Raw genomic sequence first — 18,765 nt, 5'->3', positions numbered from 1 at the left:
GGATGACTCTCTTTCAAAGCCAAGATAATGTTGATACTCATCAGAACACCTCCCCCCAAAAAGGTGTTTCCCTTACTCTTGTGTGAAGGCCCTACCCACCCCCATCCCCCAGCCCTTCCCCCCATCCCACCTCAACCCCCACCCCTGTTCTACACCCTTCCTCAATCCAGACTATGTCCCCTTCTGATAAGCCTGGCCTTTCTTCGCTCCCGCCCCACTCTCCTCACCTGTGTGCCCTGCTCAGCACTGCAGGGCTCTCCTCCGGGCTCTGGTCCTGAGAGCCGTGGCACTCAGAAAGACAAGTAGCCCTCACGAGAAATGAGACCAAACACCCCCTACCTCCTCATCAGCCTCTCCCAGCCATTCCCCAATGTGTGTGTTCTAAAAGAGCCAATGAAACAGGATGAGCTGTGCCCGGTTCCCTCTGCCCTGCCTGGCCCTCCTTATTTCCTTGTTCCACAGTCTTTGACATTCTTGGTTCTCCCTTGTCTCCTGGAGGGAAGGGGGTGGTCCCTGCACTGGCCCTCCAGGGTAGGTCGGGGGTTGCTGGCTATAGAGATCTGAGCTCCCCTCTGGGGCCCGTCCAGGATGAGTACTGCCCCGAGGAGAGGAGCTCAGAGTGACATCTTTTTCCTCTGCTGCCAGGGCGGCCAGACCGACCCAGGGACCTGGAGCTCACTGACCTGGCTGAGAGGAGCGTGAGGCTGACCTGGATCCCAGGGGGCGATAACAACAGTCCCATCACAGGTCAGCCCAGGGCCCTGTGCTCAAATCCAGAGTGCCCTCCTGCCTGTAACATAACCTCCTGGACTAGCGCCCCCTAGTGTCTGCTCCAACCTCTGCCTCATGTCACACACATGGAGGCCTTGGCTTCCTCTGGTGTCTTGGGAAGGCTTTTTCCTGTGTTCCTGTGTATCCTGGGGATATGATAAAGACAAATGGGAGCCATGAAGGGTGTTCTTCTAAAGCAGGATGTTGTGACTCCTAAAACCTCCTTGTCCACTCAGACTATGTCATCCAGTTTGAAGAGGACCAGTTCCAGCCAGGGGTCTGGCATGACCACTCCAAGTTCCCAGGCAGTGTCAACTCAGCCGTCCTCCACCTGTCCCCTTATGTCAACTACCAATTCCGAGTCATCGCAGTCAACGAGGTTGGGAGCAGCCACCCCAGCCTTCCATCCGAGCGCTACAGAACCAGTGGAGCGCGTGAGTACTTGAGCTCCAGGTCCCCTGGGTTCCCACTGACTTTCTCCTGGCTCCCAGTCACCAGGACTTGGGCAAGTCACTTGCCTTTCCAAGGCCCGGCTTCCTCACCTATGAAGCAGTGATAATAACACGTACTTCTCAGGGCTGTGGTGAAGACTCCCATTTTTAAAAGCTGGAGAAGATAGCTTAGTGGGTAGAAGCCCCAGCTGCCAAGTCTGATGACCTGGGTTTGATCCCTGGTACCCAATGGTAAGAAGGAGATGACTGACTCCCACACATGCACACGCTAAACAAACAAACAAACAAACAAACAAATATGATGTAGAAGAAAATGTGTCTTGGGGGCCAGGAAGATGGTTCAGTTAGTACAATGCTTGCTGCGACACATGAGGACCTGAATTCAATCCCCAGGACTCGTCCAAAAGGTGGGTAAGGTGGCACTCATCTACAATCCCAGCACTAGGGGTGTGGAGACTGGTGGGGGGCGGTGGGGGTGGATATCTTGCTGGTCAGCCGCTGTGGCCGAATCACTGAGTTCCAGGTACAGTGAGAGTCCCTGTCTCAGAAAATAAGGCGGAGAGTGACTGAGGAAGGCAGTCAATATTGATCCCAGGGCCTCCACACACGTATATACACAGATGCACGTAAAAGGAAAGAACAGAAAGTGTACACCAGGCACTTACTGTGTGCCTGTCACGTAATAAACACATAATAAATCTTAACTGTCATTTTTATTATTGTTAATGATTCTTTATAATCTGCTTGAAGGGGCAGAGATGTACTACATATGTATTCATATATATAAATATATATATATGAATCTGGCACTTGTTAGACTTCACTTCATAATGCACTAGAATATTGGTTAAATTCATGAGATCACACCAGCTCATGGTGGTAGAAATGCTTGCCCCAACATGTTAAATACCAGGATAAGCCAGCACGTCATAAAACATACTCAGTGATGATCTGGGAAGGGACCAGCACAGAGAGCTGGCGCAACAGCCACCTGCGATGCGCAAAGCTTTATGACTAGTGCTGTCTGGCAAAGGATTACATTGAAAAGAAATTAGGTCTGCCTTGCGGGAGGGGGGGGTCTTAAGTCTTAGCCAGGAAGGCATGTCACACATGGGAGAAAAAGAGAGTTAGCTGAGAGGAGCCAGAGGATAGAAGGGGCCAGTTAGGTGGGAGGTGCGCCACGTGCCCTGGGGCCGGCTCAGGTGGGACTTCAGCTTTGTCCGTTTGGGTTCCAGCTCCTGAGTCTAATCCCAGCGACGTGAAGGGAGAAGGGACAAGAAAGAACAACATGGAGATCACATGGACGGTAAGAGTACCTGCCCACCGCCCCCACCCGTCACCTAGCAGCAGGCCCCCAGGAGCCCCCAGTCCTTACTCCCCTGGTGCCATAGTATGGTTCAGACTCTCCAACTCAGTGGTTCTCAACCTTCCTAATGCTGTGACCCTTGAGTACAATTCCTCGTGTAGTGCTGACCCCAACCGTTAAATTATTCCATTGCTACTTCCTAACTGTAATTTTGCTACTGTTATAAATCATAATGTAAATATCTGATATGCAGGAGAGCTGATAAAGGATCCCTGTGGGAAAGATGTTTGATAACACACAGACACACACACACCTCAAAAGGTCGCAACCTCTGGTCTAAGTGAATGGGACCACTGTTCTCTGAGAACCAAGCTAGTCTCAGAGTTGAGGATTCAGAAATCAAACAGGATAAGTGTCAGAGCAGAGATGAGAGCAGAGGTCGCCAACTTCCACAGGCAGCCAAATCCATCCAGAAAGCCATCAACATTTTTAAAACAGTTTGATTTTGAAGGAGGGGACTCAGGGCTTTGGGGAAGAAAGACATGCGAACACTGACACTGAGCTCGGTGCACGCTGGCTCTGGGCGGTGCGTTGTTGGAGGCGCTGGTGCCATTACAAAGTCCGGGTCCTTTCTATGACATGGGCTGGATGACATGAAAGGTTTCTTTCACACTCCCATCGTCAACCCCCCCCCCTCCAGCCTAGCTCCCTGACTGCAACTTCCAAGCTAAATCTGGGATATATGTCTTCAAACTGGCTTTTTCTAAACCCACTCCTTCAGACTAAAAGCTGAAAGTGAAGTCACGGGGTAGGGCCGAGCCCATGCCCTGGGTAAGGGACGCAGAGGTGTGATGCTCCTCAGAGTCATCGTCAGCCTGGTTTCCAGTGTCCTTGACCAACAGCTTTGGGCTGAACCTGAGTTCTGGACAACCAGTGTATGGCTCTGTGTTCCTGAGCCAGATCCTTAGGATGAGTGGGTTCTGCTCATCTTCACTGAGCTCTGACGTATGGAGGACAAGGCGGACAGGTGGACTTGTGGGAACTGAAGTTTGGTCTTGTCAGTTGGAGAGTAGTTCGGTTCAGATCAGAATCCTCTCCCTGACTCCACAGATCACGATTGTCAGCTCTTGGCTCCCGGCTCCTTCTGTCTTAGGAGGAAGTTTGCCCAAAGTAAAGCCTTTGCTCCCTACGCATCTGCGTGTGGGTGGTGCTCGCAGTCAAAGCGACTGAGTCTTAGGATGCTGCAGAGTTCCTATGAGTTTAGGCTCTTTGGGGACTCAGCAGAGGCAGGGTGTGCAAAGGAGCTGGCCACTGGCAGGCGACCCTGGGTAGAGTGTTTAGTACAGATGGAGAGGCCAAGCTGTGGGTGGCTTTACCAACACCCTGTCCACTTTGTCTGTCTGTCTGTCTCTCCCTGCACAGCCCATGAATGCTACCTCCGCCTTTGGCCCCAACTTGCGCTACATTGTCAAGTGGCGACGGAGAGAGACCCGAGAGACTTGGAACAACGTCACAGTGTGGGGCTCCCGCTATGTGGTGGGGCAGACCCCCGTCTACGTGCCCTATGAGATCAGAGTCCAGGCTGAAAATGACTTTGGGAAGGGTCCTGAGCCCGACACCATCATTGGGTACTCGGGAGAAGATTGTGAGTATTGGCCCACCCCCCTTCCCTGACGGCACCCTCACTGCCAAGCTGTACATGGCCACTCTTGTGAGCTGAGAAACTCAGGATATGTCATGAAATAGCAACTGGTCCCCAAGAGATAGGACTACCCTATTATGACCTGGTAACATGAGGAGGAGACTTATCTTTTGAACACATCCCTCTTAGCCCAGTACACACCCCAGTACTGGAACGTTACAGCTGTAAAGACTAAGAGTCTAGAAACAGCCCTTTCTAGGATTCTACAACAGCAAATGTCATGCTTAAAAATAGACCCCAGGTCCCCAGGTCCCCAGGTCCCAGGTCCCTCGGTCCCCAAATCCCCAGACAAGTTGCTTTACTGCCAAGCCTTGCTGGCACCAAGAAAGACTTCAGAACTACCATTCCAAAGAGCTACTTAAATACTTAAGGAAGCAGGGCACAGGCTAGGCTCTCCCAGCAGGGGAGCCATAGGCAGTGGGGACTACAAGAGCACCAATTGGAGTCTTCCTGACCCACTGTCTGCCAGCATTCTAGCACTGCTCCCAGCCCTTGGAGTTGAACGTGAAAATGGGATGTTCTTAGGAGGGTGGCTCTGGGCAAATCAACATTCTAGACCTGTACGTGAAAAGTGCGTGCGTGTGTGTGGCCTCTGTGCCCAGTGCATCGGCGTCAGTCCCACAGCCCCTGGGCAAAGCAGAGCATTGGTAGAGTCAACCAGACCTGACCATTGGGTCTGTGTCTGGTCCAAGAAGAGATGAAGGGATTGGTGGGGTGAGCAGAAAGGAGGGAGGAGGGCAGATCTTAGTAGGAGTGGACACAGTGGGCAACTCTGGGTTCCGAGTAAGGTCCCATGATGGTAAGAAGGGAAGCAGTGAGAGCCAAGTCCCAGAAACACTCATGGATTGAGCCCAGCTGAAATGAGCAGAGGGGCCTCACCCAGTCCCACGTCTATGGTGGAAGATGCTTCTCCACAGGAGTCTAGTGGGGGCTGTCAGTCAGTGAGTGTGGTCGCAGGCTTCCCCGACAGCCCCAGAATTTCTGCCCTGTCTGTTCATCCTGGGCCCTCTGCATCATTGCGGCAGCTTTGCGGAGGTCACAGAGCCAAATTTCTTTTCTGAACAAAATCAGAGCATCTCCTGCCCGTTGGTACACTCAGAATTGATGATTGACAATGGATGAAGAGTCTTAAGATCTCTGAGCCTCCTGGGGGTGGGGGGTGGGGGGCAACAGGAACCTGTGGTTTCCCTTTGAGACTCAAAGGGGCAGGAGTCACATGACTTACCACCATTTGTGAGCACTGTGAGGAGCAGAAGAGTGAATCCCAGCAGAGGAAGCCAGGGGAAGCAATGTGCACCCCCCTTTACTCCTACCCTGGTACCTCACATTGGCACCTCCCAATGGCCAAACTCCTCAGGAAGCCTGAGGAAAAGGTATTCAGCTGAAAAGGTCCAGCCTCTGTGTCGGGGGTAACAGTCCGAGAGCAGTGGGAACAGGCAGAGAATGGGAAGGCAGGCAGATGCTCCTTGCACCTGGATGCCACAAATAATTGCTCTGGCCACCTGGATTGTCACCCTTTTGTCCTGAGATCCCAGTGCTGTCTGGAGTACCCAGTATGCAGTAGAGCGTGAGATATAGGCTGTTGGAATACTTCATAGGGAACCCTGGAATCCAAGAGCCAACCGTGCGTGTATAACCAGCTCTCTGTCCCCACATGTTGCAGATCCCAGGGCTGCGCCCACTGAAGTTAAAATCCGAGTCATGAACAGCACAGCCATCAGCCTTCAGTGGAACCGGGTGTACTCTGACACGGTCCAAGGCCAGCTCAGAGAATATCGAGTGAGGAGGCCAGCACCCAGCCCCACCTAACCCACGCGCTCGCTAACCAGGGCAAGGGGTAGCAGCCTCGGTCGGTGTGTAGGGAATCTGGAAGGGATCTCACTTATAGAATCTAAAGTTGATTCAAGATGACTTCTGGGATCCAAAATTGCCCGGTAGGGAACATATACATGCATTATGTATATATTGCATATGTTCATGTATCACTTAGCAACAGGGAGATGTTCCTAGAAATGCATCATTAGCCAATTTTGCCATTGTGCCAGCATCATGGTGCATACTGAGACAAACCTAGATTGGTATAAGCCAGTTCCTCCACGTGACTGCTCAGTGCAGTCAACACACACAGCAAGCGTAAGATGTGTGAGGCTGCTGCCAGTGTAACACTGGAAACTGGTTTACAGTAAGCTACATTTTCTAAATGGGATAAAAAGGATAAAGTAAGGCATAGCTCAGTGGTACACCTGGGTTCAAACCCCAACACTGCAAAAGCAGAACGGGAGTACAGAGTAAATACGAAGCAGAGGATAGTATTATAAATGTGTAAACCAGAAACCTAGTGTTGCCCGTTACCAAGCAGTGCAATTGTATTGCTATGATTTTGTGACCAGCAACCCAGGCGCATAGCACCAGCACCACCAACACTTGTACGGTGATATGGTATCATGATGGCTACAGCCATCACTAGGCAAAAGAATCACATGGGACCACTGACCTAGTATACGTGGTCCCTCGCTGACAGGAGCATCACACAGCTCGGGACTATAGGAACACGGATGGTATACTGAAGGGCCCAGCTCAGCGAGAACTCTCTAGGAGGGCACTAGGTTGGAGCTGGACCTGCAGGGCACACGTGTTTGGTATACATGTATGAACAGACAGGTGTGTTTTCACGCGCATCGCTGAAGCACCCCTGAGCTACACCCTAATCCGTCAGAGAGCCCTGCTGAGCTGTTTGCTTCCCCAGCCTGGTTGAAGAAAGCCACACTAACGGGCAAAGCCACTGAAGGGATCTAAGCTGCCTCCCTGTTGCATCAGCCAACTCTGCCACCCAGCACGGATTCTGAAGGCCTCGGCCTCTTGTGCTTTCGGCCCAGGAGCAGTCTCTGCCAAGTTGTCTGTCCTCAGAGGGCTGCCCTGAGGTTGTGGGGAGAAGTGACACAGGACTTTCCCTCAGGAGGGTAGTTCATTTCCCTTGGCTGGGCAGTGAGGGGGATATAGCCATGGATTGCCACTGGGTCTGTGACTTCTGGGGTCATTAAGAGTTGGCTGGTGGACGGCTGGGGACAGACAGAAGGAATCAGTCCCTTCTTGGGAAAGGAACTTGGCAGTGAACTAAAGAAAGGAAGTGGGGGGGGGGGCGGTCACCTGACCTAGCTCCTCCCCAACAGTTAACTTTTAACCCTTAACTCGCTGGCCTGGAGATTTTTCTCGCTGAAGTACTTATCAGTCTCCGTATGTCTGCTGGTGACACTGCTGCAACAAGTTGTCTGATGGCTTCTTACCACTGCTAATAAGACCTTTACAATACCCTTCACCTCTACCACCTCCAAGGCCACCCTTTTGATCCAAGCTCTGCTACCGTGCACCCCTGTACCCCCACTGACTTGGATATGTGTCTGCCATGTTAAAGATCTTCAACAACACATAAAGAAATTCTTTGGCTTCAGAGAATTAAATCAGCCACTGCTCATTCCCCGACTGTTTGGGACAACCTGCTCCTTGTGTGCCCACCTGCCGCCTCCTTAAACTGTACTAATCCAATTGAAAGGAAGGTGGTCTCTGAGCACCGGGTACAGCTTTCTGCGCCAGGATCCCTGGTTTGCATGTATGGTTCTGGCTTGGACTCTTCCCTGTACAATGCGTTACCCAGCTTGGACATATTCTCCAAAGATGTGGCATGGCTCCCAAAATGAGTGAAGCCCTAGGCCTGTTTCATGTTCAGCATTATTCCACTCATGAATGGCTAATGAGTGAGGGGCCCTAAGGCTGTCCCGCCACCCGCTATGGGTTGGATGAGGTCTTTTGAGACTGGGAACAGCCTGTGGCAAGCCAAAGGAGGATCAGTTACTACCAACCACTTAACCATTAACCTGGCCTTGCTGCCTGGCCCCTCACCAGCCTGCCTCTGTCTCAAAGGCTTACTACTGGAGGGAAAGCAGTTTGCTGAAGAACCTGTGGGTGTCTCAGAAGAGACAGCAGGCCAGCTTCCCTGGTGACCGCCCCCGGGGCGTGGTGGCTCGCCTGTTCCCCTACAGTAACTACAAGCTGGAGATGGTTGTCGTCAATGGGAGAGGTGATGGGCCTCGAAGTGAAACCAAGGAATTCACCACCCCGGAAGGAGGTAGGTCTGACCTGCGGCTCTTCAAGGTAGGGTAGGACAAGGGTAGTGCCACCACCATCGCTGCCGGTGAGCAGATGCAGCGTGCCTTGGCATGGACAGCCAGAGTGACCTCGGCAAACTGATGACCGTCACCAAGGTGATCCGCCCTTACAGAAACTTGCTTATCAAGAGATCTGTGCGGTGTGCCCATAGCATTCCAGACACAGGCCATGAGACTGACCCCAGCCGCACCTCTTCTGATGCGAAGAAGGCCACACATGCATCTGGCCACTTCAGTGTCCTGCTTGCCAGCACCCAAGACCTCTGCACAAGCCTCCCACAGCATCAAGAAACCCTCAAGGGGAAGTTGTGTACCTATGTGTACAGAGCACTGCCAAGTGTCACCGCACCCCCTGAGGGTTTGTGGTTTGATCAAGCCCTGGGTCCAGACATCTACAAAGTGCTACTCTCACCTTGGTCGCCCCCATAGTAGGCTTTTATCCACTTGGCATAAGCTTTGCCTTCTGTTTCTCCTCCCTCCCTCCTTAACTGTTTCCTGTTTTCTTCTCTTCCTCCTTTCTCTTCTCCTTTGTTCTTCCCTCTCGTTTTCTTTACCCCTGTCTCTCCCTCCTTCCTCAGTTTGGTTCCCACCATCAGCCTCTCCCCCATTAGCCCCACCCCTTTCCAGGTGCTCTGTCCTGAGACTCTTTCTCTTGCCTCCAATAGAGCCTGGATTCTCAGCTCAGAAGCTGGGGCCTCCTTCTGCACCCGGTGCTGAGAGCCCTCAGCCAGGCACCGGGAAACTGCATCCTTGCCACGAGACAGTTATGGCTGGTTCCCTGCGGGCGTGCCTCTGTGGTCTGGAGGTGTATTTGCAGGACTGAAGCTGCCTAATTTGTGCCAAGTCCAGGGTTAGTTGCTAAAAGAAAACTCACTTGACTTCCTCCCCCCACTTCAGCAGCAGTAGCTGAGCCTGTGCGGCTTTATACCAGGTGAAAGTGCTTGCCAGGCAGGCAGTAGGCTCCGCCCTCAAGGATCAGGGCCTGCCTCAGCCGTGGTCCAGTGCAGGGGTACCTGAGGTCATGCCTTCATGCCTGTGCTTTGTTTTCTGTGTTCTCCTCATCCTCCCTGCCCTCATCTCCTGGCTCCCTCCTCCTTCTCCCCAAGTACCCAGTGCCCCCAGGCGTTTCAGAGTCCGGCAGCCCAACCTGGAGACCATCAACCTGGAGTGGGACCACCCAGAGCACCCCAATGGAATCCTGATTGGATACACCCTCAAATACGTGGCCTGTATGTTCTGCTTTTTTTTTTTTTTTTTTTTTTTCTTTTTCTAAATCAGATGTAATCACAAGCCCTTTCTCACTATTGTCTTCCGGAATGGAGATTGGAAGCCTATGGATGCAGAAGGCATTGCGTAGGAAAGAGAATGCTAAGGAAAAGTTCCCCATAATTAAAGGGAGCAGGCAAGACCCCAATTCCTCCTCTTCTTACACAGCTCCATCTGCAGGAGGGAGACACAGGGTCCTCCAGTCTAACAAGGGAGACCATAGCAGCCCTCTGGGAGCTTGTAGTCTCCGACACCAACAAGCCTAAGCAAGAGAGTTCCTCCCACATTGATGGGCAAACAGCGTGTGCACAGGCATCCAAGGATGCTCAGGAGACACTGTGAGCAGGCGTCCTTTGATAAGGTCCGTAGAGCAATGATTTGAATGGAGGTAGGGGGTCTGGGTCTGGAACACCTTACCACAATAGCTCAGTCTTACCAGGTGGGAGCAAGGATGTCATCACACTTCAAAAATGTTAAGGCCTCTAGTGTAAACAGTGCTGCTCCTCACTGGGAAGCTCAAAGGGCCAGGTGACATGTTTTTGTTCCCTCCCGCTGTTCTGAATTGCTCTCTGGACCTGATCTTTACCCTCATGTATTAAAGAAAGTGGCCTTTTACAAACAAACCAATAGCAATCAGAAACCCTGGGGAATTTCCCCAGTTCTGTTTGAACCTAAGCGAAGAATTCCAAAGATTTGACCTCGTCAGAGAACTTGCGCAGTGTAAACTGCTGTTTCAGAACTGACCATGTGACTTTCCAGAAGCTTAGAGACGTGGGCTCAGTGGCTAGTGTGAACCCTGAGAAATGGTGGAAGTACCTCAGGACTCCCAACAGGAGGGAGTCTGTGCCCAATGCCCTGACTTGAAGCCGAGTCTTGCCTAATTCCCCTTCCAGAAACTCCAGAAGCTGTCCAAGTCACAGCTTCTGCAACCCGTGCAGGTACTAAACCTCCCACTCCCCTCTCTCCCCAGTCAATGGAACCAAACTGGGAAAGCAGATGGTGGAGAACTTCTCTCCCAATCAGACCAAGTTCTCAGTGCAGAGAGCAGACCCTGTGTCGCGGTACCGCTTCTCCCTCAGCGCCAGGACGCAGGTGGGCTCTGGGGAAGCGGCCACGGAGGAGTCCCCAGCACCTCCAAATGAAGGTAGGTCCGTGGCACTGGTCCTTTGGAGTGAAAGCCCTAGGTAATCTGGACACCTAGAGAAACACACCAGAAGCTGGGCTTGGCCTTCCAGGATAGAGAGGAAGTGAGGTCACAAACCCTCAGCCCCACTTTAGGAGATAGTCTGTCTTGGGTGCTGAGAGATACCAGTACTGTTTGTGGGAAAGTCATCGCTCTTAGACATGCAGGCAGACCTGGTCCTCCACTCTGCTTTGACTTGCTCAGCTACTTACCGTCAACCGTCTGTCCTTGTGAGGGAATAAGGAAGGACGTGTGGGTTGAGATCAGGGGAAACATGAGAAGTAACCATTCTGATGAACTCTCATCAGAGAGTCAAACTGCTCCTCTACCGAGGGAAGCAAGAATATTACTGAGAGTCCTCCCTAAGGACGCAGGGAACATTCTGTCTTTTGCCAAGGATTTTGCATATAGGACCAAGGAGATAGGGCAAGGTGCAGTGATCGAAGCTGCTTGCCTGGACCAAGAGTAGAGCAGGAAATATGTTCTTCCTTTGCAGCCTGAGTAAGATGAAGTGTCTGGTTGCAGGGAAGTGGGAGCTGAGAACAACCCTTTGCCAGGCCAGCTTCCCAAGGAGCAAGTGAGCTTACACCCTAAGTCATGGCATGGCCTCCAGCCCGAGCTGCGCCTGACTCTAGCATACACTAGAGGGCGCTCTCTGCTTATTTGGATGCCAGAGATTGAAGACTGCAAAAGCCTCAATACTGACAGCCCTCTGTAAAAACACAAAACAAAACGGTGGGGACCCTCTGCCTCTGTAGAGGAACAGTGGTTTATGCAACAGCCATTCTTGAACACCCACTCAGATGTACCACACCAGACACTGCACCAGAAGCAAGGGACATAGAGATAGTAGGAAGTTCACAATGTCTAGAGACATCTACAAAAAAGATGTCTTTCTGCCTGAAAGAAGGTGGCTGCCATGGGCAGGAGGTTTAGGAGATTCTATATGCAAGGGGGGAGCAAAAGGAGACGATATGAACAGGTACCCCTGGGACTACCACATGGCTAGTACTTGCTTCCCAGGATGCTCAGGTCCTGTGGTCTGGTCCTGACCGCATGGGGTCTTTTGAGCATTCCCATCCCCAGTCCGAGGAGAGCACTGTGCTCCTCAGGGGGCTGCCGGGCACCTGCTGCCTCACCCCAGTCCTCTTGTCCACCTGCAGCAGCAGCCCTGTGCTCCCTGGTCAGCAGCCCAGCACCCAGGCAGAAGGTAGAGGACTGTTGGTCCCCTGTGTCCCTTTCTGGTCTTGAGCTCCTGATTCTGGTGTCCTCTTCCAACCTTTGGACATTCAGAAAGTTGATCAGGGCTGATGAGCTTCAGGTAAGTATCTGGCACGGGAATCTGTTACCACAGACTGCCAAGCTGGGGTATACTCTTTCCATAGTTCTAGAGATATGCAGAAAGCCTCTCTGCCCAGCACAGGACAGCAGACAATGCCCCTTTGTCCAACTTCAGTGACCATGATGGGGGAAAATCCTACAGCTCCAGAGGATGAGAGAACAGAAATGGTTTTGGATTTCTGGAAGTTTCTAGAGATTTCTGCTAGAACTCTCCGTCATAGTTATGTTCCTATTTTCATGAAGTATAATTAATGGGAGAAACTGAGGCAGCAGGAAAACCACGTCAGGTGCTTTCAGAGCTCTGAGACCTTCAGGCTCATACTTTGAAAGCATGAGGTGGGGATGCCCTCGCCCACTACTACCCAGCATCTTGCTCTGAAGGGGCAAGGGCTGTCTTTTTGCCTAGAATTGGCTGCTTCTTGGCATCTTAGAGGGTCAACCTAACCCAGCCAGGCCACGACACGCCCTAGGAAAAAGAGCTGGGAATACAGCATTTTGCCGGAACTATGCCTGCAGCCACTTCTTACGTGGCAAGCCCTTGAATATGGGTAGAAACATAATGTGTTAGAAAGGTCTCTAAGCCCCAGATGGGATATTGGAGCCTGCCTGGCTCCGGTGGGGTTGAACAGGACTCCATGAACACCACTTAGCATCCTCAGGATTGCAACTAACACCTGGCCAGACCACTGGAGTCAGGTTTGAGCCGGGCCTTTTCCACTTTCTTCTGTGGTTTCACCTGTGCTCTTTTCTCTTCCCTCTCATCCACCCCTCTCTCTCTCTCTCTCTCTCTCTCTCTCTCTCTCTCTCTCTCTCTCTCTCTTTCTCTCTCTCTCTCGCCATCTTGGGTGCTGTGTCTGAAGCTACTCCAACTGCAGGTAACTCCATCAACAGAGGTAACGGGCATGGCACGGGGCAGTGCAGATGGAGCCCATGCTGGCCAGAGCCCAGCAAGAGAAAGTGACTCAGGCTGAAAGCATGCTCCAGGCTCACCCTTTCAGTGGAGAAGCCAAACTTGAAAGGAAGGCGTATAGAGAGCGTTGAGTAGATGAGGTGAACATGCGCTCTCTCCTTTCACATAATGCTTGTCCCTACAAAGGAAGCTGGCTTTGAACGGGTCTCGCATGTAGATCCCTCTGAAGCCGAGACATTACCTATCGTGGCCACCTGAGCCTTGCTGGACCTGACATCTCTGATCATAGAGATGGCTCTAGAAGGTGTGCTATAGAAGGAACAGCTGGCTCCTAGCCCTGGTGATGCCACAATCCCCTGAAAGGGTGAGAACACTGTGCATGCTGGCCTTGCATGCTGCATGGTGGGGGCGGGGAGGGGGCGGGGACACCCAGCGCCATTCCACCAGCTAGCGTATTTTTCCAGTCCGTGAGATTAAGCAAGCATCTATGAGTAAAACCAGGGCTCCAGGGCCTGGAGTCTCACTGAGTGTCAGGGAGTGATGGCCTCCTTGACCCCGCCCCCCCCCTAGAAAGTCAGCTCCTCAGTATTCAGTATGGAGATAGGCCTTCTCCACTGGGGCCAGGGCCTGGGAAGGTGGGTCCGTGTGAAAAGCAAACGTCCCCCTTCGGTCTTCATGCCACTGGCTTGAGGACCATCAAAGGGTCCTACCCTAGAGGGCTGCCCTCAAGCCAGAGAAACTAGGCCAGGGATGCCAGGGCTCCTTTCCTGGTCCTCTGAGCTTAAATTTCCCCATGAGTTAAGAGCTGAGGGTAGTTTATTCCAGGACGTTAACTAAGGCTGGAAGCCAGGGCAAATGAGAACCTGCATAAAGAGATAGGCTTTGTCAAGACTGTCAAGGCACAGCTTTAGGCAGGAGACACAGGAGCCAGGCAGGAATCCAAGCTTGCTCTGTGCTACCTAGCCCACTTGGTTTTCTTCCAACCTGTGCCCGCTTATTCCCATCCACTCCTTCCTAAATCGACTCTGCTTCTGTTGCGTGCCCTCCTTGCCTTTTCATGTTTTGCCAGCCACATCTGCCCGTAGGAATCCACCAGGCTTCCCTACCTCAGCCCTATTCCTCTTGCCCAATAGCCAGCCCCACCAACCAGGCCAGTGCCTCCCCACACAAGATCTAAAACCTTCTCCCAGAATGTGAGACACGAAAGTTGTCCATGACACACAGAGCATTCATTGCCCTGTCTTCCTGCTTCATGTGTGAGCCTCTTCCATAATTGCTCGTTGGTCAAGCATCTTCCAGTCAGTCTCCCTCCCCATCCTGGCACGTCAGACCCTGTGTAATGGATCCAGCAGCAAGGAGTCTGCCGTGAGCAGGGGGCGGTCTGTGCAGTCCTCCTGTGAGCCACGGCTGCAAGGAAAAGAGACGTGCCATTCCAACTCCCCCTCCACTTCCTCCTTCCAATTTTAAAAGATCTAAACTCAGCATGCCACGCAGAATGGGCCCAGGGACTCTGCTGTCAATCAAGTGTGTTTCCCAGGCACCATCACACATGAGACACTAGAAAGGGCAGCTTGTACTTGTTGGTAACTGAGGTAATGTCAGATGTTCTCAGCTTTGCATACACAACACCTTCTGGGTGCAGTAGAGCTTGGGTCTGCATTTTCAGAGGGAACGGTGTCCGGTCTCCACCCTCTTCCTCCTCATCCTCGGCAAACCTCGCCATTTCCCCAACACTAGATCAGTTCTTTCATTGCCCGGTGAGATAATCCTTCTGCATCGTCAGGCTGCCGGGATTGCTGCCCATCTGCCTAACAGTCTGCAGCTTGGCTGAGGTAGTCTTCGTGCCATGTGGACAGTCTTGGACCGAACATTCCATCTCGGAACGTCTGGAAGCTGTTCTTGCCTTCCACTCAGTTCAGATCTGCAAATGTTGGGTGGGTAGCTGATAAGAACTCGGTTCCATGGCAAGTTTGGGAGGATGAGGAAATGAGCAAGAGGCGTCACCTCTCCATCTCTACACAGTGCTCCCACACAAATGCTGTGTGTCTTCCTCGGGGCCCGAAGGCAGTCTATAGGGTTGGCCTGCCCTGTTTTGGCAGACTCCTGGCTTCCAGAGCTAGGCTGCCATGAACCATCATCTGTACTGGACACTCATTGCTCTCTCTAGGTTTCTGGCTGGCTGTGATCACCAGCCAGTACCAGCCAGGACTGTTTCCAAACTCATACTTCCTGCTCTGGCAAGATTTAGGCCAGGAATCTGTTGCCTAGCTTGTGGTCCCCTCTGTTTAGCCAGCCCTCCCTCCCTCCCCCCCAGCTTCAAGACTCACCAATCTTCTATCTACCCTCTCCCCAACTCAATTCCGGGTTGAAATGCTCTGACTGGCCTGAGCCACACAGTTAGTCCTCTTGTGAAAAGCTCCTATCTCCTCCCCCCCCCCCCCCCCCCACCTACTGGCCCTGGCTTTGGATGGTTCTCTCTCTAGCTGTGGTGCCTTTTCTCTTGGCCTCTGTCCTCCCTGTAGCCTGTGGCCCTCCAGCCTGGGGATAACACACACAGCAGTAAGTGTGTGGGAGGCATGCTGTGGCCTCCCAGGGTCTACTCTCTGTGGAAGCTCACTGGGGACACCCCTGGGGGGTTCCAGTAGCTCCTACCCTCTCTCCCCCATTGCTCCTTCCCACTTATCCCCTGAGGCTTGCCACAGAGCGCAAGGGAAAGAACTCAGAAACTATGGCTGCAGAGAACTTCTTCCTTTACACTTGTAGGAGTGGCTGTCAGAGGAGATGGGGGAGGGGAGGGATATGGGCTAGAAGCATCCACATAGTCATTTCTCACCCTTGTCTTCAAGATGCTGAACAAAGTAAGAAACCTAATCTAACCTCTCTTAGTATTTTTGTCCCAAGGACATTTGCTAGACTGCCCTGGAAAGCTTGTGGCTCAGAGGGAGGAGGGGAGATGTGAGTGGACGTCCCTGTAAGATAAAAGACCAGTGGTCATGAGGGAACTATGAGGAAGGTGGGCTTGGACTCATGGGTCCCAGACACTGTACAGCTACTGTGTATGAAGGAAAGGAAGCCCAGGTCCCTTGGCTATATGATGGCAGGCGGGGCAGTGACTCAAGCTACAAGGAATATTTTCTCATAATGCCTTTTAGATAGTCACAGAAAAGAGGACCTTGTGAACCTTGCATCTGCCAGAAAGTACTAGAAAATGTATTATTCATAAAGAACTAAGTGAGACCCATCTTGCCCAGAGGTGCAAAATCTCTTCCTGTCTCTTACTTGTGGTCAAGGCCATGATGGATACAGAGCCAGCCCTGAGACAGCTGACCTCTGCCTCACACACACAATCTCCCGCTTTTCTGTTTGTGAAATCATGCGCCCATGGGCATGTTGGTGGGCAGGGGTAAGCCAGTCCCCTCAGGCTGAGTGTTAAGGGCACTGAGTTGTCTTTCTGGCCTACGGCCACCTTGAGCTGACCAGGCCCCTGGGGTTGGGGTGGGGGAAACAATGAGAGAGAGAAAGGCTTCTCTCCCACTCTCTGCCCCACCCTACTCACTCCTCCCACAGCCTTCTTGATGCCTGAAAGTTGACTGGAGTTTGGAGACTTTGAACTTCCCTTATTCTCTGAGACACAATGGACAGTCATCTTCCCAGTGTGACTTTGTAGGCCCCACACTTAGGGCCCATTAATAGCTCTCCTTTTACAAGAAGAGAAGCTTCTGGAACCTTGAAAGTGTGTCCTTCTTTCCTATAGGGCCTTATACCATTGGAGACCCAGGGAGGTAAATAAGACGGGCTCTAATTGAAACAGCTTAGGCCCAGGAGGCTGGTTCTCCTGGGGAAAATTCTCTGGCTTCTATGCCTGGCCTGAGCCTCTTCCGTGAGAATGGCAGATACAGAAGATTTTTTTTAAATATTTTATTAAATTTTAATTTATGTGCATTGGTGTGAGGGTATCAGATCTTGGAGTTACAGACAGTTGTGAGCTGCCATGTGGATGCTGGGAATTGAACCAGGGTCCTTTGAAAGAGCAGGCGGTTCTCTTAACCACTGAGCCATCTCTCCAGCCCACAGGAGATTTTTTTTTTCAAGATTTCTGGAGATTTGAGGCAGAGTAGGATGTCACTATTCCTCAGAAGTTAGGATAACTGTTGCTGTCTAAATCCCTGCCTGCTACCTATACCAGAAGCAGTGGTGTGGCCTGGAGAGTGAGGACAGGAGGACCCTTGCACGCTTCCCCGTCTGTTCCATAAAAGAAGAACATTGAAAAAGTTGCTGCGTTTGTGGACTAGGCCCCAGGGCCTCCTAGCAAGATGCTAGTCCGCTTTAGATGGAGGTGGAGTATGAATAAGTCATCCCAGATAAGAGCCCAGCTGGGCCCCCCCCCCATGAAGATTTCCACAGAGAGGGGGGCTGGCACTCAGTTCCTTTGTCTTGCAGTTTGCGTGTCTCTCTGTGGCTAGGAGACTGAAGGTGCCCACCACGGGCCACATTGTCATCCGTTCTAGCTTCTGATGTGACCAGGAAAGACTTGGGATGCACGGGCCCTAAATATCCTAGATAGAAAGACAAGACATTTGGGTGTCAGGGTTGGAGAAGCCATTAATAGACAAAGAAGGGAAAGGTGGGGGAGGGAGAGAGAAAACACAGAGGAACCAAATGGGGGCGGGCTTCGGAGTGAGGGGTTGGGAGCTGGCAGGCAGCTCTGAGTCCCTGGCGGACAGAGCCCAGCCTTCTGCTCACCACTCCTCTAAGCGGAGGCTCCAGGCCTGGACCCACCTGGTATTTCTGAGACTTTGTAGACGGTGCGTGGCCCACACTCTGTGCCATTCCTGGGGTTCAAATGATTCAGTGTGTGTGCCCTTCGACCGCCTTCCCAGTCCCTGGTTGGATGCATGCTGGGTGCTGCAAGCCACACAGACCATGAGAAGAAAATGAAACACACACCAGCTTCATTCTCTTCCTCTCCCATGGCTGTATATCGGTTGCCAGGGTCCTCCTGGACCAGTGCAGATGCTTGGGGAGGCTTCTGACCTCTGAGCCCATCTTCCCACTGGGCTGCCTGCCTTGCACGTGGGGGCCAGATGTGCTACCTGGGAGCTACCAGACCAACCAGACTCGGTTATTTCACATTTCCCTCTTAGCTCCTCCCACGTTGCCCCCGACTACCGTGGGTACTACAGGCCTTGAGAGCAGTACTGATGCTACTGCCCTTGCTGCCACCAGTGAAGCCACGACAGTTCCCATCATCCCAACTGTCGTACCTACCACCATCGCCACCACCGTCGCCACAACTACTACAACCACTGCCGCCACCACCACCACCACCACCACGGAGACTCCTCCCACCACCACCACTGCAACTAAGATTCACGAAACCGGTATCGTGCATTGCCCGTGTTCCTGGCCCCGCCCCCGCCAGCCCACCTCTCAGCTTCAGACAAACCCAGACTTCTCTGGCTGAGTGGTGGCCTCTGAGGGTGCTGTTTACCGGCCCCACATGCCATACTTTACAAGTAAGGCCCAGAGTCCCCACCCTGAACATATGTAGGTGGTCACTTAACCGCTTTGCTAGTCAAATCCCTCCATCCTTCCACGGAGCACCAGGTTTCTCATATGGCACAGAATCAGCCAGGGATGGGCCCTCAGGAAGAGAGGTGATGAGAAAGGA

At 52.3% G+C, this 18,765-nt stretch overlaps 1 protein-coding gene across 17 annotated transcripts in view; it reads left to right on the top strand.

Moving 5' to 3' along the window:
* Nfasc (neurofascin) overlaps positions 1–18,765 on the top strand; it is a 169,966-nt gene that overhangs the window by 133,396 nt on the left and 17,805 nt on the right. For 7 of the 17 annotated variants that reach the window (XM_051147390.1, XM_051147387.1, XM_051147389.1 and 4 more), the window contains 10 exons: positions 646–747; positions 1,008–1,205; positions 2,459–2,529; positions 3,952–4,174; positions 5,895–6,010; positions 8,150–8,354; positions 9,501–9,623; positions 10,631–10,804; positions 13,045–13,059; positions 18,239–18,475. In XM_051147390.1, the coding sequence (XP_051003347.1) occupies positions 646–747; positions 1,008–1,205; positions 2,459–2,529; positions 3,952–4,174; positions 5,895–6,010; positions 8,150–8,354; positions 9,501–9,623; positions 10,631–10,804; positions 13,045–13,059; positions 18,239–18,475 (1,464 nt within the window). The remainder of the gene's footprint in view (positions 1–645; positions 748–1,007; positions 1,206–2,458; positions 2,530–3,951; positions 4,175–5,894; positions 6,011–8,149; positions 8,355–9,500; positions 9,624–10,630; positions 10,805–13,044; positions 13,060–18,238; positions 18,476–18,765) is intronic. The other 10 variants (XM_051147401.1, XM_051147399.1, XM_051147398.1 and 7 more) reach the window with 4 other exon arrangements.

Source organism: Acomys russatus, chromosome 6, assembly GCF_903995435.1.
Source record: "Acomys russatus chromosome 6, mAcoRus1.1, whole genome shotgun sequence".
Lineage (NCBI taxonomy): Eukaryota > Metazoa > Chordata > Mammalia > Rodentia > Muridae > Acomys > Acomys russatus.
This window is presented reverse-complemented; position numbering and strand designations above follow the sequence as displayed.